The sequence below is a fragment of the Sardina pilchardus genome, chromosome 10, assembly GCF_963854185.1.
Source record: "Sardina pilchardus chromosome 10, fSarPil1.1, whole genome shotgun sequence".
NCBI lineage: Eukaryota > Metazoa > Chordata > Actinopteri > Clupeiformes > Clupeidae > Sardina > Sardina pilchardus.
This window is the reverse complement of record NC_085003.1, coordinates 25068039-25091031: the sequence shown is the minus strand read 5'-3', so window position 1 is coordinate 25091031 and position 22993 is coordinate 25068039. Positions and strand designations below refer to the sequence as shown.

The window sequence follows — 22993 nt, the reverse complement described above, 5'->3', positions numbered from 1 at the left end:
TCTTATTTGCGATAATAAGCTAACCTACGTTCTAGACATGTAAACACTATTACACAATAATGACTTTCTTTTGGAATATTCACAGTATTTTGCGACAATTTAGAATAGCATACTTTGCGTATATAGCGTACTGTGGTTTGTGTCACAACACTATCACAGAAGTGCAATTATTTTTCAAGTGTCCTAAGTGGTATAAAACAGCGATACCTTGCCCTGTTAGCATCACTGTAATCATTTAGTGATAATGCAAAGAAACGGTCTTGCTCAAAGTGCCACCAATTAAAATAATTTTGCTCTCAATAAAAAGTTTGAAGTTTTTAAATAGCATAAATTATTTAAATCATTTATTTAAAGTGCAACTCCAGAGTAAAATCAACCTGGTCTATTTGTGGGACAATAAATGTCTGAACTGAACTGAACTGAACTTGTGCATAACGCATAATGCATAAGTGCATAACGCATCTGTTGGCACAATTTCCTTTGCACGCTGCCATAGCCTACTTTAAACACAGATTGAACTTGAAATCTCCAGATTAGTGTTTCAATGTGGCATTTGCTCTTCTGAAGTGAAGCTACTTCATGTGGTTGTGCATCTTTAATATCCTGTAGGTGCTCCTTGGGATCAAGTGAAGCTAATTCATGTGGGTGTGCATCTTTAATATCCTGTAGGTGCTCCTTGGCATCACACTCTCCTGGCTGATCTGCTACATTCTCACCATCACCAACGCCCTGCCCTCTGACCCCTCCCAGTACGGCTACCTGGCACGCACCGACATCAAAGGAGACGTCATAGGCCGGGCACCTTGGTTCACCTTTCCATACCCAGGTAATGATGCCAGCGAAAAACTAACCCTCAGGACCAGTTGTTAACAGCCTTGATTAGTTTGTAGTACAGTAATCACTCTCACGTGTGCTTGAGGAAATGGATTATTATATGTTTGATCAGCATGTATTCATGCTTTATCGCTTTTTGATACTCTTTAACCAATTGGTTTAAATACAGAGGCTCTTTCACAGATTCGTGGGTGTATATGGCAACACATGCTCTGCTAAAGATAGATGCATTGTTCTTTGGGCAAAAAAAAACAAAACAATCACAATGGCATTTTAAATCCTCCGATATATAATCCTCATTCTTTCCTCAGGGCAATGGGGGCTGCCAACTGTGAGCTTGGCTGGCGTGTTTGGGATCCTGGCAGGAGTGATTTCCTCCATGATTGAATCTGTGGGCGACTACCATGCATGTGCCCGCCTCTCTGGTGCCCCTCCTCCGCCAAAACATGCCATCAACCGGGGCATTGGCATGGAGGGCCTTGGGTGCCTGCTGGCTGGGGCCTGGGGAACGGGCAACGGAACCACGTCCTACAGCGAGAACGTAGGGGCCCTCGGCATCACCAAGGTGAGAGACAGAGAGGGTTGGCTTCACTCTCGTACGAAAAAGGACGGCAAACACAATATAGATATAGAAATCACTTTTGCCGTCATACCTGCATGATAACTCTGTGGTGTAGAGCTTGCATATAGATAATCCTAATGTGACGAGTCACGGAACTAACTGTATGGACCAATGAAAGGCGACAGAAACAGAGGGAGGGGCGGGACTTCGAAAGTGAAACTAGAGAAGGAGATCATGGCGGTGTACGGTGGGAGCTGGTGATGCGTTGAGCTGAAGAAAGTGTTCTTTGAGTGTGAAGTTTGCAGCGCACTGGAAGTGTGTGTTGTAATTCGTACTGCCTGGTCCCCCACGAACTTTGATACGGCTGGCGAGTCTGAACGAGCAGATGGCGCTGGAGTGTCTGAGTGATTCAATCTTCCGACAGGTTGGGATGCTTTTCCCCCCTCTTTCCCTCCCGCCTCCCCTCGTGAGTATTGTTCCCTGCCACCTGACTTCATCCACCATAGCATTGGGCATTTGAACTGAAACAAATGTGCTTTTCCACCGCGACGGAATACTCCTCCCCCGAGATAAACATTGAGCGAAACGGACGTTGTTGATTTAAACAAAACGCTTTTTTTCACACGAACTATTTTTGAAACTGCGTTGCAACTGCATGAATGCAGGCTGGCCACTAGCCTTCGCGATCACCTGCATATTCAGCGGACTCATTTTGTTATTAAGGAATTCCTGTGCTTAAAAGAAAGTGTTACGTTTACAAGCTGATTTCAAGTTTCAACCTTTTATTAACCTGTTAAATGAATGCTGCTTTAAGTTGTTGGTCATTACGTTTTACATTGACGGTGTAGCCGTGCAACAATATCCTTTGATTGATAGTTTAGTATAAGGTTGAGGTAACATTATAAAGTTATTTGTGCATTGGTTATTGTCCCGGGACACTTTAAATGTTTGTGACTTTGAAATGGTAGGCTACTTTAAAACTCCACCGGTGTGAGTGATAATTAGCAAGGTAAATACTGAGTTATTGGGTTTACTGTGACAGTATTTGGAGGCACAGGGAAGGCCTCTTTTGTGTTTATTAATATTACACTTTTTTATTATTTGTTTTGTTTATTACTTTCACTTTTCATTCAACTAAGGGTGAAGTATTAATAAATTCTCTTGAACAGTTAATAGCTGATCCTAGTCTGTTAGTTTGAGTGAAAGGGTGGGAATCTATTAGATAGGTACACATTTACTGACACAACCATATTGCTATCTAGACTGCCCCCTGAACGACATTACACAATACATGCTAAATTGTTAATAATCTTTAATGGGTAAAGTTTAGCCCGTTACATATTTGGCGTACACGAACAGGACAAACCATTTAGCATCTTTATTTACGCTTCCAATTAGCTTTCGGCCCCAGTCTTCGGGTTATACAAAAATGACGGAGGAAATGACTGAGTTGCGCAAGCAATTCCAAGAGCTTCAAGTCAAGTTCACTGAGCAGTCGGCTCACATGAGAGAGCAAACAGCGCTCTTGGAACAGGCCAGGAGTGAACAAAGAGAGGCGCTGTCTATGGCAAAAGTTGTACTTGAGCAGAAAAACCAACCCGCTGTCTTTATACAGAGAGACAGAAAGTGCTCTGATTTTAGTGGCAATAAAAGTAGTGAAGAGCAATGCATAGAAGAGTGGGTAGCTTCAATGAAGTCCTACTTTAAAGTCTGTAAGATTCAAGAAGATGATCAAGTTGAACTTTTGAAACAACATTTGAAAGGTGAAGCAAAGCTTACTGTAAGGCTTATGCTAGAAGATGGCGCTACAGACATAAAGGCTGTGTTTAAGGTACTTGAAGAAGTATATGGTGACAAAGTCCCTGTAGGCACAAGAGTAAGGGAATTCTACGAACGCAAACAGGCAGCAGGTGAAAAAATTAGGGCATTTGCTTATGACCTTCAAGAGAAGCTTCGCAAGTTGAAGCGACGTGACCCAGATCGCTTCTCTGATCCAGATGCAGTGCTGAGGGAACAGTTTGTGCTCGGTCTGCATGATGATTCTCTGCGCAGAGAAATGAAGCGTCACGCTAAAGGACAGCCTGTCCCAACATTCAACAAACTAATGCAAGCAGCAATTGACTGGTCAGAAGAGGAGGAGGCTCCCTCAAGTGTTTCAGCCAAGAGCCCTAGTCGGGGCACAGTCAATGTAGCTGTCGCAGAAAGTACTCCTCCTGCATTATCACTACAGGCATTGCATGAGTCTATACAGAAACTTGCAGCAAGACAGGATGAGCTTTTTGCAGCATTACAAAGAGCAGAGCTGCGTGGTACTCCTCAGGGAGAGCCAAAAAGACCACCTCTGAGAGATCAAGAAGGTAGACTAATCTGTTACACCTGCGGCCAGCCTGGACATACGAGCCGGACATGCCAGCATAGCAAAGGGAGACCACATAGAGCTAATGACACAGCATCAAGGCAGGAGCAGGTTAGGGAACAGGCACAGGCAACCATTAACACAGCCTCAGTGGAAACTGCTGCTTTGCCTCCAGGCCAGGTTGAGATAGGGCAGACGGTGGAACCAGAGAGTGCTTTTGGGAATTGCTTTACCATTGATGTACTTATTGATGGGGTGAAGACGTGCTGCCTCTTGGATACTGGCTCTGAAGTGACTACTATGTCTGAGGCACATTTTAAAAAGCAGTTTGGGGGCAAAACTTTGTCACCTGCAAGGTGGGTTAAATTAACAGCCGCAAATGGACTAGATATTCCCATTATTGGGTGTCTATATGCTGACATTGACTGTCTGGGGAAGAAACTCCATGGCAAGTGTGTGTTTGTGCTGCGAGATGGTAGGGCTGATGGAGAGGACCAAGGTGGTGCCCCAGGGATATTAGGGATGAATGTGCTTGGGGAACTGCGTAGCCTCTTTGTCGGCTTAGAGGGGGTCCAGAGAATGGATAGACATAAGCAGCAGTCTGGGAGTGCGAACCTACGTCGTATCCTTGTTGAAATGAATAAACAGGAACAGTATGTAGGCTGTGATGGGAAAATAGGCTTTGTCAAAGTAGCTAGTAGGCAGGCGGTTGTCATTCCTCCCTGTAGTGAAACGGTCATTGAAGGTCGCTGTCGTGTCCCGCCGAAATTGAAATGCCAGGTCTTGGTGGAGGCTTCTTCAAGTGTTAACACGCCCTCTGGACTGCTGGTAGCCAATGTCCTGGCTCACTCAGTGGGTGGCAGGGTCCCAGTGAGGCTTATGAACCCAAGTCAGAAGCCAGTTGTTTTGGCCCCGAGGGCAAGAATTGCTGAGTTGTGCAAACCTCAGAAAGTGTTGCCTAAGGAGGTGGTGGCTTTTGAAGAAGCAGCAGGTGAGCTCCGGGTCAAAGCACTGGTCAGAGAGGTGAGGGCTGAGTCCAAGTCAGAAGGGTCATTGTCTGTTCCTGTACAGGCAAATCTTCATGGGCTCACCTCTAATGAAGTGAATCAACTCAATCAGTTGTTGGAGAAGCATCACGCAGTGTTCTCACAAAATGACCGTGACTATGGCCACACTACCACCGTGTCACATTGTATTCCAACCAATGATGCACACCCCATCAAGCAAAGACATCGCAGGATTCCCCCCCATGTCTTTCAGGAAGTCAAGCAACATGTACAAGACCTGGTTGCACAAGGTGTGCTAAAAGAGAGCTGCAGCCCATGGGCTTCACCAGCTGTTGTGGTGATGAAAAAGGATGGGTCTGTGCGTTTCTGTTGTGATTACAGGAAGCTCAATAATGTGACACACAGAGACGCCTACCCACTTCCTAGGGTCGAAGAATCACTGGAAGCTCTAGGTCATGCAAAACTTTTCTCATCTTTGGATCTTACCGCAGGATATTTCCAGGTGGCCGTGGCTGAACAAGACCAAGAGAAAACCGCTGTGACCACACCATTTGGGTTATACCAATGGACACGCATGCCATTTGGGCTCTGCAATGCCCCAGCGACTTTTCAGCGCCTAATGGGGGCGGTCCTGGGTGATCTTGCCTTTGAGGTTCTACTGGTTTACCTGGATGATGTCCTAGTGTTTTCCAAAGACTTTGAGAGTCACTTGGAGAGGTTAGATCTGGTTTTTGGGCGCTTACGAGAACATGGCCTAAAACTTAAACCTAAGAAATGCTTCCTCCTCAAGGCCGAGGTTAAATTCCTAGGGCATGTTGTGTCAGCTGATGGGGTGCGAGTGGATATGGAGAAGGTTAAAGTCTTGGAGGATTGGCCCGTCCCATCCTCGGTAAAAGAGGTCAGACAGGTAGTAGGCTTTATGTCCTATTATAGGCGGTTTGTCCCCCATTTCGCACAGCTAGCAAGGCCCCTGCATGCACTGATGGGTAAAGCGAAAAAGAGTGGTCTTAAGGCTCTGCCGCAACACTTTGTATGGAGTGAAGAGTGCCAGGCAGCATTTCTTGGCCTGAGGAAGTGTCTGATAGCGCCACCTGTGCTTGCATATCCCGACTTTAGTTTACCATTCATTGTCACAACAGATGGGAGTTGCCAGGGCCTTGGGGCGGTCCTGAGCCAGAGACAAGAAGGGGTGGAGCGGGTGATAGCATTTGCAAGTCGCGGTCTGCGGGGATCCGAAAGAAATGACAAGAACTATAGTGCTTTTAAATTAGAACTTCTTGCCCTTAAATGGGCTGTCACTGAAAAATTTTGTGACCTGCTGCTATATTCTAAGTTCACTGTCATTACGGACCACAACCCTCTGAGGTACTTGGAGACCGCAAACCTTAGCGCGGTAGAACAAAGGTGGGTGGCACAGTTGGCTGAGTTCAACTTTGAGGTACACTATAAGCCTGGAAGACTGAACCAAAACGCAGATGTGCTGTCCCGCATCCCAGTGGCAGCAGAACCCGAAGTTGAGGACCTGGAGAAAGACTTCTTGGTCATAAAAGAGGAGGAGGTGCGTGCCTGCTTGTGGCCTACTGGCGAAGTTAGGCCCAGGGAGGAGGTGGCGTGTTCTGCAGCTCAGTCCAGGGTGAAAGGCCAAATCTGTGGACACAGCTGGAGTGAACTCCGAGAACTCCAGACGCAAGACCCCAATATCAACCCATTGATGTCGGCTTTCAGAATGCAGGAAAGGCCCCCGAGACGGGTGCTGCGCACCATGAGTTGGCCCCAGCGGAAGCTAACTGGGCAGTGGGACCGACTGAAGCTACAGCACGGTGTTCTGTTTCGGTGCCTACTAGACCCTAGAGATGGTGAGGAAGTGTGCCAACTGATTGTGCCTGAGTCTTTGCAACGTATTGTGTTTGAGACACAACACGACCATGGTGGGCATTTCGGTGAGAAGGGCACAATTGAGGCTTTGAAGCGAAGCTACTACTGGCCTACCATGTCCAAGGATGTGAAGTGTTGGGTGCAGCAGTGCAGGCGTTGTGCCCTTGCTAGGGATGTGTTCCCGAAGGCACAAGCCCCAATGACCTGCACAAATGTCTTGGCTCCTTTGGAAGTGCTCGCCATGGACTACACCCTGTTGGAACCATCGGCTGGTGGTTACGAAAATGTCCTGGTGCTTACCGATATGTTTACCAGATTCACTATTGCGGTGCCAACAAAAGACCAAACTGCTAAAACTACAGCTACTGCTCTAATCAAGCATTGGTTTGTGTTTTATGGCTGCCCCGCCAGGCTGCACTCCGACCAGGGCCGAAACTTTGAGGCCAGTGTCATAAAAGAGCTTTGCCGTGTTTATGGGATTGCCAAGAGTAGAACAAGTCCATACCACCCACAGGGCAATGCCCAGTGTGAACGCTTTAATAGGACAATGCATGACATGTTAAGGTCTCTCCCAGCGGAAAAGAAAAGAAATTGGAAAGAACATCTGCCAGAGCTGACCATGGCATATAATAGTCATGTACATTCTTCCACTGGGTATGCACCCTTTTACTTGCTCTTCGGACGGGATGCACGACTTCCCAGGGATGTTCTAGGAGGCAAGGACCTGGAATTTAGTGATATTGACAACATGGATGACTGGGTCTTGAGCCATCACCAGCGACTACAAACTGCAGCTGATGCAGCACGTAGGGCGGGACAGGAGGCCTCTCGGAGACGCAAGAGAATATATGACCGCAAGGCACGTGGAGCTCTCATTCGAGCTGGAGATAGGGTCCTTTTGCGAAATCACAGACCGAGAGGCAGAAACAAAATCCAAGACCGCTGGGAGTCAAGTCCCTATCTTGTGGTGGCACAAAACCACCCTGATATGCCAGTGTTCACAATAAGGCCTGAAGCTGGCGGCCCCACTAGAGTCGTACACCGTGACCAGTTGAAACCCTGTGTGTTTGAAGCCCCTGTCACAAGAACCAATCCCCAGACTCAGGACAGAGCCCAGTATCAGTCCACCTCTGACGCCTGTGATGTGGTGTATCTGCCCTGTAGTCTCCCACATACCACTCAGACCCACCACACACCCACCCATAGTACATCACACAGTGACTTTCATGACACGGAAGGGGATGAGGGACATAGTGAGCAGGAAGTGGTAGATAGTAACTTAAGGATTACAGGGGGTGAGACAGAGATAGGGGGACCATCCGAGGATGCAGATGAGTCTAGTACAGAGAGTGAGGGGTCTCCAAGGCCTAGTCGGCCTCAGAGAAGTACTAGGGGTCAGCTCCCTATGAGGTTTAAGGATTATGTTTCAAAATAGACCTAGATGTGGTTTTGTTTTATGTTTTGTTTTTGCACTGCCAATGTTTGTTATTTTGCACTGTATTGATATGTATAATGTGCAATGTAATGTCCATGCAATGTAATACATGCTAATGTTGATTGTGACTAATCTATGTTACTTTTTACCAGTTAAGGGTTAAACAAAGGTTACTGAAGGACAAGTACTACTAATTCCCAGTGTGGAGAAGTCTTGGTAGTGGCAGGGTTTGAAAGGGGGGAATGTGACGAGTCACGGAACTAACTGTATGGACCAATGAAAGGCGACAGAAACAGAGGGAGGGGCGGGACTTCGAAAGTGAAACTAGAGAAGGAGATCATGGCGGTGTACGGTGGGAGCTGGTGATGCGTTGAGCTGAAGAAAGTGTTCTTTGAGTGTGAAGTTTGCAGCGCACTGGAAGTGTGTGTTGTAATTCGTACTGCCTGGTCCCCCACGAACTTTGATACGGCTGGCGAGTCTGAACGAGCAGATGGCGCTGGAGTGTCTGAGTGATTCAATCTTCCGACAGGTTGGGATGCTTTCCCCCCCTCTTTCCCTCCCGCCTCCCCTCGTGAGTATTGTTCCCTGCCACCTGACTTCATCCACCATAGCATTGGGCATTTGAACTGAAACAAATGTGCTTTTCCACCGCGACGGAATACTCCTCCCCCGAGATAAACATTGAGCGAAACGGACGTTGTTGATTTAAACAAAACGCTTTTTTTCACACGAACTATTTTTGAAACTGCGTTGCAACTGCATGAATGCAGGCTGGCCACTAGCCTTCGCGATCACCTGCATATTCAGCGGACTCATTTTGTTATTAAGGAATTCCTGTGCTTAAAAGAAAGTGTTACGTTTACAAGCTGATTTCAAGTTTCAACCTTTTATTAACCTGTTAAATGAATGCTGCTTTAAGTTGTTGGTCATTACGTTTTACATTGACGGTGTAGCCGTGCAACAATATCCTTTGATTGATAGTTTAGTATAAGGTTGAGGTAACATTATAAAGTTATTTGTGCATTGGTTATTGTCCCGGGACACTTTAAATGTTTGTGACTTTGAAATGGTACTTTAAAACTCCACCGGTGTGAGTGATAATTAGCAAGGTAAATACTGAGTTATTGGGTTTACTGTGACAGTATTTGGAGGCACAGGGAAGGCCTCTTTTGTGTTTATTAATATTACACTTTTTTATTATTTGTTTTGTTTATTACTTTCACTTTTCATTCAACTAAGGGTGAAGTATTAATAAATTCTCTTGAACAGTTAATAGCTGATCCTAGTCTGTTAGTTTGAGTGAAAGGGTGGGAATCTATTAGATAGGTACACATTTACTGACACAACCATATTGCTATCTAGACTGCCCCCTGAACGACATTACACAATACATGCTAAATTGTTAATAATCTTTAATGGGTAAAGTTTAGCCCGTTACACTAAAATGGCATATATACAGTATATATTATAGATTTTTGAATATATATTTTTATTGTTACTCTATATAACAGAGGCCATGATCATGTGTGTAAAACACATCCACTTTATTATAGTAGCGGTCATATCGTTTTTTTTTTTCTTTTGGAAATGCAATATTATATTGCTTTAATCGCCCCTATCTTCAGATGAAATGTTATGAACTGCACCAAATTTCGTGTGTATGATTAAACTGACATCCTCTGGGAGTATGCCAAGTTCTGTGGAATTTCATCCATGGGGGGCCTATAAAATAAATCAATTTATGTACATTTAGTGACTGTACAGTGCACCCATCGGCCTGCAGATGGAGCTTTTGAGGGAAGGGGTTGCTGGTCAAGAATGACACATAGACCTACTCACACACACGCACACACACACACGCACAGATACACACACATTCACAGATTCCGCACATGCACACACACACACACACACACACACATATGCCTGCACACATACACACACAGACACACGCATAGACACACACACACACACACACACATATGCCTGCACACATACACACACAGACACACGCATAGACACACACACACACACACACACACACACACACACACACACACACACACACGCTCACACTCACAGTCTTATGCACAAAAGCAAACTCACACATACATACACACACTCATTTCTTTACACATGAGCTACAAGAGTAGAAGATATGTGCATATGAATTGCACAAATAGGAGATACAGGAGAGTTGACAAGCGTAATTTATTTTTGTGGAGTGAATGTGCAGAACTGAGCGGTGGTCATATTGTGTACCGCTATGCGGTGCATCTAGTTTTCATATGAGCCAGCTACTGGCTAAGTTTATGATTGTGGGTGTTTCTCATTCTCTTTAAATGTTGATAGCGTTTATGAAGCTTGTTTCCCCAAGATTAGACGATGAGATAAGACTTTGTAAGATTTCTCAGAACTTTGAACTTTGTGTTAAACACCCTATTGCATAACACAGCATGCTTTAGAATGGGTTGAACCATGACAACCAAACAGGCAACACCATGACAGTACACTTCATGTGTATGAGTAAAGTATTGTGCATTATCTACATGTGAAGTAGATAACTGTAATTTATTTCATACACCCAAAGTCCTCTGATACTTTGTGTGTATCGTAATATCATAATTATGCTATGAGTATCAGGTTATTAGAGTCACCCACTGTGAAATCCTGTATATGAATAACATGGAGTTGCCATCTTTGTCCAGGTGGGCAGCAGGAGTGTGATCGTTGCCGGTGGTTTCCTACTGGTCATCATGGGCATCTTTGGGAAAATCGGAGCCATATTTACTACGATCCCCACGCCTGTCATCGGAGGCATGTTCCTGGTCATGTTCGGAGTCATAGCAGCTGCAGGCGTGTCCAATCTCCAGGTAAGCTGCCCTCTGCTGAAACTATGGCAACGCTACACATACATATCATGAAGACTAGCTCATTTTCAGGCTAATCATGCTTGCAGGCTCTGACCTATTCATGGGCTCAATACTGGCCAACCCTGCTCACCCACTCCACTCTCTGAAGGTGGTAAACAGTAGCACCTTCAGTCAAAGACTGATTGCACCAGTGTGCAAGTCTGAGAGATACAGGAAATCTTTCATCCCAGCCGCCATAAGACTCTATAATGCACAACAATAATTCTACATGTATAGTTTTTAAGTATTTTTTTTTAACTTATTAGGTCTGGATATATGTGTATGAATGTGTGGTGTTATGTCTGTCTTGAAGCTGCTGTGACACTGTAATTTCCTGTTAAAGGATTAATAAAATGATCTATCTATCTATGACAATAATGGGGAATTAGGCGTATGACGTCTTGTGCTTTTATTGAGAGTAATGGGAGACGTAACCTACAGTATGGTGGTCATCTGCCTGTGGTCATGTGCTTTTTACAGTACGCGGACATGAACTCCTCCCGCAACATTTTCATCTTTGGCTTCTCCATGTTCACTGGACTGGTCATTCCCAACTGGATACTCAAAAACCCCACGGCCATCTCGACAGGTATTAAAAATGTTACAATTTCACTGGGTCCTGATTCTTCCTCTTGACCTGCATTGCAGTTTACTGTCCAATTTTACGGAAATGTCCTCCTGTCCTACATGCTAGAAGATGAACAAGTAGAGGTGTATCTTGTATGTGTGTGTAGGGCTTAGGGCAATTAGGGATGTTACTTTAAAAAGCAGGATGAGATTATGCAGGTGATGAGAAAGTGCACACAAGTGAAACGATTCTGTGTCCACTGCAGGCGTAGTTGTGATTGACCAGGTGCTGCTTGTGCTACTGACCACCAGTATGTTTGTTGGGGGCTTCTTTGGGTTCATCCTGGACAACACCATCCCAGGTAAGTCTCCTTAATGCCACTGTCTAGTTTTATAATGCCTTCATGCCGGCCGTAAACTCGGAGGACCCGACTTTAAAAGTCCTGACCCCCGAGAAAGTGTGTTCATGAGATCACCTCGGACATTAAATACAGGAAACATACAAACATTATTATAACTGCTCACTATGGGTGAGCAAGAGGGAAAATGTCTCTATCTGTAGTGTTAATTTGGTGATAAATGACCTGGCCTATCTGCAATGAGAGTGAAATTCACCTCTTTTGTTGCCATGGTAGGGGAATATGATAGTGACGTCAAGTCGGATACCTCGGGTCACAAGACTTCCGCACGAGTGTCCGAGCAAAAAATCCAACCCGACTTTGCGTTCAAGTCATTTTTCCGTTACCGGAGGTTGGAATATCCGAATATCCAATGTGGCATGAAAGCTCTATAAGACTTATCCAGAGGTTGAAAAGTCCAGCTTCAGAAAGTATAAGTCTGTGCCAAACATTCATTTAAACCAGCTGATTCTAATTAGCACAACTCTTCAACTACTGCACCTGTGATAGGGGCACCGTGGTTGGATTTGTACTTTCTGAAGCTGAACTTTTCCACCTCTGGACCAATCCAACAAGCATGATCTGCAATGTAAATACCATCTTTGTACCGTGTGTCTCTTGATGGCATTTTGTAGCTGAATAACCAATTCATCGGATTAAGCGATTCCTTAGAATCCTTTAAAACAACATTGCACCTTTTCATTGCCCCTCCCTTCCTCCCTGTCCCACACACAGGGACCAAACATGAGCGGGGCATCATCGCATGGAACAAAGCTCACGAGGAGGACTCGAACATCACCATCGAAAGCGACGCGGTGTACGGCCTGCCCTTTAACCTCAGTTCCCGCCTGTCCTCCGTGTCCTGGGTGCGTTTCATCCCCTTCTGCCCGTACTACCCACGCCACAGCCCACCTGAGCGCACCCCCGAGAGCTCGGACACACTGGACGTCCTCAAGGAAGCTGCCAAGAAGGACTCGACACATATCATTGCTTCAGTGGGCCTATAATGACTATGGCTCCCCCCTGTGGTGTGGGCTGCTATGGCAACTCAGGCAGCTGACTGGGAAGTTCAAATCTGCTTGAAAGGATCCCTGGTCCAGTATGTTTAGCTTAGTATTGACGGCATATTTTGTATATTTTTGCTTTTAGAGTTTTTTTTTTTATTATCCTTCATGGACAATTGCCAAGTTTGTGTCCTGGCATTATAGAATGCTGTTTTGAAACCTTTTTGGTATGTGACATCATTCACTTTACTTTTTGTCTTTCCTCAACATAAAAGTATACATCATAATGTTTCATATGTTTGAAATTACTACTACACTGTACAAATCATTTGGTTTTGGTGCTTTAAAATAAGTTTTAACATAGCCTATCAGTCACCTTGGAAATCATTTCCTGAAGCAAGATTCAGGACATGTCACTAATGCAATGACATGTAAAGTATTTTGTATAATTATATAAACATGTATGTGTTGTCTTTTATAGACTTTTGGATTAAAGCTTATTCTTTGTGCACTGGCTGTACAATTCTTTATGATAAATATGTTTTTTTAGAAACAAGTTCATTGAAATTGAATAAAGAATTATGAACTTCTAAGTCATACACATACACATAGAAACTGTATGTGTTTGTCACAAAACAAACATCACCATTTATTACCTCCGCCAAGGAGGTTATGTTTTCATCGGGGACCAGTGTTTGTTTGTCTGTTTGTTTGTCTGTCTGTCTGTCTGTCCGTTTGTTAGCAAGATAACTCAAAACGTAATGGATGGATTAAGATTAAATTTGCAGGGAAGGTCAGACATGACCCAAGGAAGAAATTATTAGATTTTGGGAGTGATCCGTAACACCGTCGGGATTCCGGAGCCGTTTCTGTGTTTCGCTTAGTGGTGTAATGGCATGGTATGGCCACGTGGTGGCGATCTGAATAGTTTAGGTTCAAATGAATGGCAACCTAGGAAGAACAATACAGGCGGAGGTCTGCGCTCTCTGAGTGCTTTTCTAGTTTGCACATTGTATGGATATACCAGTAATTCCATGTTGGTGAAATGAGTTGCCCAGTGCTCTTCGTTCCAATAGTAGCTTTGAGTAGTTCAAGAGGAATCTGAAGGCATACTTATTAACTCCGCCAAGAAGGTTATGTTTTCATCGGCGTTGGTTTGTTTGTTTGTTTGTTTGTCTGTCTGTCTGTCTGTTTGTTAGCAAGATAACTCAAAAAGTAATGAAGTGCACGCCTCCGTAATGAAGTGCTCATTCCTCCGACCTGACAAGCGGGTCTGTGACCAGCACCGAATTTTGGCTGCAGGACCAGATGGCTGCCACCTGCGCCGGGCTACCTCCACCCCTCATGTTATGCTGCAATTTTTCTCCTTTGCCCACCTTCCTGTTCTGTTCTGTTTACCCCCACCCCCCTCCTCCCCCCCTCTGTCATACTGTAAATGTTTAGACAGACTGGTGCTGTAATTGCGTTGTACTTGTTACATTGACAATAAGGCATACTTACTTACTTACTTACTTTGGCAGACGCTTTTGTCCAAAGCGACACACAAATAAAAACAATACAAAATAAAAAAATAAAGGACAATAGTGTGTGTGTTCTTGCACAGGTCAAGTCAGGATAAAAGTAGAATTGAACCACTTGTCTCTGGTATCAAGACCTGCTGTCTTCCCCTGCAGCCTAATCTCTGGCTCCCTCCCTCCCTTTCACTTGCAATATCTAAATCCCTCTCCCTCTCCCTCTCTCACTCATAAGGATCTGAGCGTGTCAGAGTTCACTAGTAATCAGACGTTTGTCCTGCGCTCTATTTGGATTTATGGGTCCTGACAAGGAAAGAAATGGACTGGACAACTTTGCCTTTGAAGTAAGAAAACCATCTATGTCATACATGACAAACCCTTTAAATCATAGACATTCAACTGTTAAAGAACCAAAGTGTACATTAAATTGGATGGTGAAGTTGATGTATATGTGAGAGTCTGTAAGCTGAACAATGCTAGGTTGGTGAGCTCTATTAAATGCACTTAGCTTTACTTGTTGTCAGAGGAACGTGAGTGTTGTGGAGAGCTCTTGTCCAGTATGAGAGGGGCGTTTGTGAAAACTGCAGAAGAGAAGCTTATCATAGAGACATAGTACAAAATGATACCCCTTAACCATGTGATCAGCCCAAGCCCCTTATAACTATAAAACACAACAGGCCTTTTTACCTGTACTGATCCATTCAGTTAACATAAGTACAACTATAATGTATGTACATGTAAGGGATAACGGCCGACGAGGTGACCGGTTCGATGGAAATAATGGCTAGGTGGAGGTCTAGAACTCCGGCGACGTGCGAAGCACGGAGACGGAGTTACCTCCGCCGTGCCATTATTTCCATCGAACCGGTCGACCTCGAAGGCCGTTATCCCGCTTATCTCCCGTTTGTATTCATAACCTGTATATTTAGAACATAGTTTTATTCCACCGTTGCGTCCGTAAACATCGCTAAAACTGTCTTGACTGTGGGACTACTTTCCGCCACACATCAACTTTCTACTTGCAGGACAAAACTGCCGTTACTAGTTCTAAATGGATGGTTGCTATGGCCAAAAGCCAGTCGTTAGTTCTAAATGGCTGGTTGCTACGGCCAAAAGCCAGTCGTTAGTTCTATCTCTCCCGTTGTCAAGCGGGCATATCCCAGGATTCTGATTAACTTTAACTTTGAAAGATCGCTACTTTTATAGCCTACATGGCATCCAACTAGCTAAAATCCACCTCCGTCATATGCTACAGTGTTACTATGGTTCTGCACGTCTGTATTTCAGCTTGGATCCATCGTGACAGTTCATTTAAACTTCGCAACGAGTTTGGCGAATTAATATTCAAGTGTGATACGGGAACTACTTCAAAGGTAGCAGGTTATACGAAGTTAATGGCCACCCCATCAGCCAATCAGAGAAGATAATTCCATTGTCGAGGGAGATAAATGAACAATAGGTGAACTATTTGATTACATAAAGGTAATCAATGTGTGTGCAGGAGGTTTTGTTTGTGCAATGTTGTCTAGTAACTAAAATAAATCATGAAGGCAATTTTCAATGGAACAAAATGACACTACTTTACCTCCTAAAGGGGCGTGGTCAGTGACAAAGATAGACATGTTGATTGATGAAAGTGTGCCATTGAGACAGTGGAATTATTAGTAGTAGTAGTTATTTTCCAACATTGGGCTAATGGATCAAAAGTTACGTGCATTAAAGGTGGGGTAGGAGATGTTTGGAGCATGCTCTCTAAAGCATTTTTTAACATATTGCTTGAAATACTCTTCACAACCCCATTGCAACCAATTAATTAAAAGTTTTGACACAAAAATGTTAAGTTTTAGTGGTCTCTAGAACGAACAATCCAGGAAAACACTATCCAATCATACTGAATGGACTGTTAGCGATGATTGGATTCTGATACAGTACATCTATCAAACTGCAATCTGCTCCTCCCTCCCGCTCGTGAACAAGCATTGCACATTCCTGTACTCTGGAGGCGTGACTTCTGGGGAACTCTGAAGAAAGGGCTTGGGACCTTTGACCTGTGTACCGTATTTTCAAAATGCAGCTTTGCTGGAATCGTTTTCCAGGATTTTCTACCCTACTTTTAATGGATAACTAACTTGGCTAACTACAGTGACCCCTAGGAGTAAAAGGGCACCACATTTCTTGTGCATCATAACAATGGAGTTTTGAGTCCATTACTTTAGAAGATCAAAAATCCTTCTAACTTTTGTGAAGCTTGGTCTGAAGCTCATCTATGTCAAGTTTCGTGTAGATATGACCAAATTTGACCTGTGACCTGTGAAAAAAAAGGCTCCGGTTGCACATTTTAGAGTTGGAATGGTGTTGATATCTCAAAAGCTGTACCAGGAGCTCTGTTGTTAAAACACCACTAGGCTACTTCCTACATTCAGAATCAACAAACTTAAAATCAGACATCTGCCAGTTTTTTTTTTCAGTTGTGTGTGTCAAGTGCACTTTTCGTGAGACAGAAGGACTTAGAAGAGAGAATCCCGCACACTGTCCATTACGCAAGCAACATTTGTATTCACATTCACAACGTTTCGGTCATAGACCTTCCTCAGGTGAATTTACAGAAGGAAAAATGTAATAGGCCTCTCTCTCCTACATATCCTGCTGGTTTTAGCGGGCAGGAGCGGGACATCATTTCATTACATCATTACAACTCTGATGCTAGAAACTGGATGATTAGACATGATACTGGATGATTGGACAGGGATATCCAGGTCAGGACAGGGCTATCCTGACTGAAAGCAACACGAAGACATTGCCACACATACAGTTCCTTCACTGCTTATAACAGTGTGATAATTTGGCCCAGAGGTCTGTCAGGGAGGGTCCACTCAGTGGACACAGTGGGGAGTGCAGGTCCAATCAGTAGTTGGGCTCGTGTTATTTTTTACATCATGAGTTGTCATGGGATTACCCCACTGGCATCGTCATGGGATCGCTTCACTGGCATTTGCCCGGCTGCTGCTTACCAGTGTATCTCATTTTTGGGGGCTCGAGCAGGAAGTCTGGCACGTATTCCCTGTATCTATTAGCGGATTACTCTGGACATTTACCTGACCATCTCTGTGCAGTAGTGGTCTGAAAACCTGGACCAGCTATAGTTTAGGATTGCTATGGAATGTCATTATAAGGATGGGTGGCAGATTGCAAAGTGGAAAATCACGCTAGTTAGTGCTACTACTGTTTGGTATTGTAATTGCACTGCTCAGTTTTGATTGTGTGTGTGTGCATTTGTCTCTTCTATGTGCGCAGAGTTACAGCAAATAGGCCCCTGTGCATGATCAGGAATGTTGATTGTTGAGTGGTGATGTTCTGAAATCTCTGTCTTGCACTACAGGGGGATGGAGCAGAACATTTCTGTGAAATTCCAGAAGGCAAAACTGTGTCTGCAGAGAACGACAGGGACAAGCTCGCCTACTGTGTGACAGATGTCCCTCCGTGGTACCTCTGCATAATCCTTGGAATTCAGGTACGAGGCATCGTGGAGCCTTTGCATTTTTGGCACACCCCGTGTGCTTTGAGACCCAGAAACGGCCCACAGGGTTGTGGAAATGGACGTAATGTTACAGTACATAAGTTAATATCTTTGGATGTTTTTGCCAGTTCATTATGAGGACATGCAAGGCCTCTGCTGTTAAGAATCAATCTGAAACCTACATAAAGAACTCATTCAGTAATTTCAGTTGTATATTAACTTCGTAAATCTGTCATGCAGCATTCTGTGGTCTTTGTTTTAGCCTCTAAACATACTGTATATTTGCCCCTGAGAATATTTCTCTGAATATGCTCATTCCTTGTGCTCTTCCCCACTATCCAAATCTGTTCTTTCCCCCCATCTCTCCCCCTTTCTCTCCTTCTCTCACTTGTCTCTTTCTCTCCGGCCCCTCTTTTGTTCTCTCCTTCAGCATTATCTGACTGCGTTTGGAGGGATCTTATCCATTCCACTGATCCTGTCACAGTCCCTGTGTCTTCAACATGATGCTGTGACCCAGAGCCACCTCATCAGCACCATCTTCTTTGTCTCAGGGCTCTGTACACTGCTCCAAGTCATCTTTGGAATCAGGTGATACAGCCACACACAGACACAGACACACACACACACACACACACACACACACACAAGCACACACGTAAACACACAGAATGGTCTTTGTTTACATTTTAGGGGTCTGAAATGTACATGAATAGTAAAGATCAGTTAGGTGATATGTATGTGTGTGTGTGTGTGTGTGTGTGTGTGTGTGTGTGCGCGTGTGTGTAAGGATGAGGTCGGCTGAGACTTTGATGTTGTACTGATAATCTATTAAGCAGCAAGTCATTTATTGACAAAGTTAGGCAATAAACCTTTGTAATGTCTACATATGTCCCGATATAAATAATATTCTCCTGACAGCGCATATTACAAGTCCATTTATTATTTATATCGGGTCGGTAGACATCATTGAATCATAGAGATCATTGAACTGTAGTGAAACGGAGATCTATGCCAGGCTCATCAATGGCCGCGTTTCCCAGATTTGTTAAGGAGCTCTTTAGTGCTAAGAACTTCTTAGGAGTGTTCTTAGAACGTTCTTAGAGCGTTCCTAAGAAGTTCTTAGCACTTAACAGCTTCTTAACGAATCTGGGAAACTCGGCCAATGTCAGTTTGATGTATCATAGGAGCATTTCAGGCATTCTAACCAATCAAAAGTAAATTGTTTTACAGGGGTGAATCATTCGCTCCGTTGTACAGAGATGAGTACATAACATCATTAAGATAAGATATGATAAGATAGTTCTTTATTTCTCTCACAGTGGATTAATGTGCATTGTTTCAGCAGCAGACATGATGGCAAGTATATAATGTACTAAGTATGATACAACATACTTCGTCCAGCAACGTGTCAGATCTCATTTTTGTTCAAACCACATAAAACAAATAGTTTGTGCCAAATTAAAAAAACATGTCCAGAATGGAGTGTGAACATTCACAGAACAGCACTGTTTTTAAGGCCCCGTGTTAAGTTGAGTGGTCCCCTTACAAGCGTTTATCAGGGCAGAAGTCATTTTGCAAAAACTAGATTGGGCACAGAAAACTACAAAACTCAAAGTGCCTGCCTCAGTCAGATGCTTGAACAATGTGATTGCACTTGGTGTGCAGTACTGTTTTGCAGAGGCCTACCCTTGCATCGGTTGGAGTCTTAAATAGGATTAGGGTGGAATTTTGAACCTTATTAGAGTGTAATCTTGAGCCTTGTAATTACAAATTCCGATAGCTTGTCCTGAGTGGGTTTGTGTTTGTGACAATGTGGAGATGATGGCAGAGTAAACAGTGAGGTAGCTGTCCTGCTCGACTGTCATCAGGGAAATGCATGTTGTTGTTTTTTCAGCTGATAGGAATATCATATCAATATGAAAACTGTGGATAGGAGTGGATGGGAGCATTATAGATTAACTTTGGTAATAAAGGAATAAACTGAGAGACACAATGAGAGACATAAAGTGCACCATAATAATACAGAAATATAAAGTTGCTGTGTACTCTGACCTTGCTGTGTTCATATAATGAGCATTTCACAGCACAGGAAACATATTTTCATACAGTATATAACTAGGCTGGGTGAACCCTGCCTGAACTTCCGGGGAATTTGAATTTTGCCCGGCAGCTCAGGCTGGAAACCAGCAGATCTATTTTCGCTGTTTACTGCCAGAACCTTTGGCTCCAATCAGAAACGGCCATACTCTAGTCCTGGCACGCTATTGGCCGGTGACGCGACGATAACGAAACTTACGCGACGCGAAGTGCAGTAGAAACAAAGCGCAGCCTCGACAGACTAATGTTCAATCTTAAAAGATTGAGTTTAGTATGGTGAAAACCAGACTAGTATATAGCTGTCGTATTTTGTATTATTATGTTATGAAGAATACATGGACTGTGAAGAGAGGCCATGACACAACTTGTTGTTTCAGTAAAGGTTGACACAAATAGCTGTACAAGTGCACATGGCAGAGATGGGTTTGAACCTAGGGAGGCCCACCATCCATTTTCTCATCACAGCAAGGCCAAGAGGTCAGAGGGCATGTGGTGGCCTAGACATTACCAAATTTGGTTATAGGCTCTAGCTGGAGAGGGTCTAAGCAAAGATCCTTAAAGTGGAGCAAGATATGTCGTCGTAGTTCTTGTCTATGGGCGTAAAACGAGGATCACTTCCTCTGCATAAAGGGGTGTGTCATGTCCATAGACTTCAATGGAACACCTCTGCATAAAGGGGGATTTTGCCCCCCTCCCTCTTGCGATTCGGGTTCCAGGAAGTGGCTTCTCATGAAGTATCTTGCTCTGCCCTTAATGATCTTTGGTCTAAGTTCTAAAATAACTTCAGCTCATGCACGAGCTTAGTGTGGGCACGAGCTCTCCTTCTGTACCTTACGTCAATCAGTAACCTGGCACTTAATTGGCTAAGTAAAACGGCACCGGAAACAAGCCCCTTGAAACGCCATGTTGAAACCTGAAAAAATCGTTCAATTTTGGCACTTTTCACTAGCCTAGCATTCCTATTGAAATGAATGGGGGCGGGACTTGTTTACTTTCTCCAGTTCTTATAATACCTCCATGGAGGCCCCAGCCGTGGCGCACCTGGCCGGGGTACCCGGGTTTGATTCCCGCCCCGTGGTCCTTTCCGGATCCCACCCCAACCTTGTGATTGGCTAATTTGGCTGTGCTGTCATTGCTTTGATAGGTTGCCCATTCTACAGGGAGGGACGTTCACTCTCCTGGCGCCATGCCTGGCGCTGCTGTCCATGCCAGAGTGGGAGTGCCCGGCCTGGACCCAGAATGCCACGCTGGTCAACACCTCGTCTCCCGTCTACATCCAAGTCTGGCAGAGCCGCATACAAGTTGTAAGTGTTCAAAAGTTAAAGTTACTGGTTAAAGTTAAAGACCCCGAGAGTGTAGCACCTGCCTGGATGTGATGAAATCTATGTGAAAACTCGCCAGAGTTCTCCTTTAAGTATGAGCTGTGCACACCAGGAACAATAACTATAAAGACAACCAAATTGAGAAAAGAGTCCACACTGACCAACAATATGAAAAGTTTCTTCTTGTGGTCATGAATGTGATGGCTATTCATACATCTTTGCACATGATGTTACATTTACTGGCTGGCGGGAAAGAAGATCATTCTCCTGCAACGAAACCCAGTAAACTAATTAGGGATCTTGTCAGGATGTTAGATTTGATTAGATAGATTAGATGAACTTTATTGTCCCAAAAGGGAAATTTGTCTTGGGCATTACAGTGCTGAATACAACTGTTTATCATAACAAACACCAATTCACGCATACCACATAGACAACAGAAGACAACAGAATGGAATTACAGTGGCAGTTTTACTTTACCAAAGTTAGTATTTTGAGGTGAAAACGACATGCCTGAGTTGTTGTGTGATTGGATGCACTAACTGCCAAGGAGATCCGCCGGGGTTATGTTTTTTTTTTTTTTAAAAAAAAAAACACTTATCAAGCTGTCATTCACTGGTAGTCAGGGTTAGCCTGGCACACCCTCCCAGTGACGAAACACCTTCGGCGTTGCTGTTGCTGGTCTGGCCAACTGCTAATTTCTGAATTCCGCAAAACTGCGGAACTGCCCCCTTTGGTCGAGAACCAATCAACTTTGAGCAGCTCCAACGGCTCTGGGTAGAGGCGTGTTCAAGGCAGTGAAAAGAATGTTGTGATTAATTTAAACTCGGCAAACCCCTTTCTGACATCGACCAGTAGCAAATCGAGGCACTTGAAGGAGGCGGGTCAACCATGCTCTTGGAGAAACCGGTGAGCACAGGCTCTTGGTCCGACTAAAGTCTTGCAGAGCTTTGAAAGTTGATGGCAATCAGGCTAAGTCAGGGTGCACATTCAGAAGAGGACTTCATGACACTACAGAACAGTTCACAATTCATTTGGTTGTCACTTTGTGTACAGCTGAAACATGCAGATATTTGCCATTTTGTCAGTGTTTCTTACCTGCCAGATATCCATGGTAGTCACGTGACTGCAAAGTATGAATTACAGCCAGCCTGAATGACATGTCGGCCCAGCTACAGCAGATCCAGCTAACTCAGACACCACCCCCACAGCTGCCTGCACCCCTCTAACCTGTTCAGCCACCCTTGCCTGCCCTTGTGCCCCGGTTGCCTCCACCCAAGCCATATGTTGAACAATCTGGAACATGTACTGTAGATCCTTTCTCTCCCAGTTTTCCTTGGCAATAGAGCTTCAGCCATCCACCTTTCCCACTGACTGGTCCGGCATTGCCTATAATGACCCTGTTGACGGGCTACGCAAGCTTCACAGAAGAGATGAGGAAAGCTTTTGATCGCTCTGTGTCTGGAAGAGAGGCTGCTCGGGAGATGGTGCACATCCGGCAAGGAAGAAGGCCCATCTCAGTCTTTGCCATTATGTAATGCTATCACGTGTGGCTGGAATGATGCCTCCCTCAATGGTCTCTCTGAAGCAATC

At 44.4% G+C, this 22993-nt stretch overlaps 2 protein-coding genes across 4 annotated transcripts in view; both read left to right on the top strand.

Moving 5' to 3' along the window:
- Positions 1-22993, top strand: part of LOC134094683 (solute carrier family 23 member 1-like) — a 42270-nt gene that overhangs the window by 9523 nt on the left and 9754 nt on the right. Inside the window, exons 3-4 of the mRNA XM_062548302.1 lie at positions 18412-18569; positions 21223-21382. Of these exons, the coding sequence (XP_062404286.1) occupies positions 18412-18569; positions 21223-21382 (318 nt within the window). The remainder of the gene's footprint in view (positions 1-18411; positions 18570-21222; positions 21383-22993) is intronic.
- Positions 1619-13321, top strand: LOC134094684 (solute carrier family 23 member 1-like). Of its 3 annotated transcripts, none has more exons than XM_062548304.1 (5): positions 1619-1862; positions 10778-10942; positions 11462-11570; positions 11815-11910; positions 12682-13321. In XM_062548304.1, the coding sequence occupies exons 1-5, from the start codon at positions 1782-1784 to the stop codon at positions 12951-12953; spliced, it is 723 nt and encodes a 240-aa protein (XP_062404288.1). In that variant the 5' UTR covers positions 1619-1781; the 3' UTR covers positions 12954-13321. The 3 variants fall into 3 exon arrangements, with proteins under 3 accessions (XP_062404288.1, XP_062404289.1, XP_062404287.1); XM_062548305.1 differs by lacking the exon at positions 1619-1862 and adding an exon at positions 8397-8598; XM_062548303.1 differs by lacking the exon at positions 1619-1862 and adding an exon at positions 8397-8640.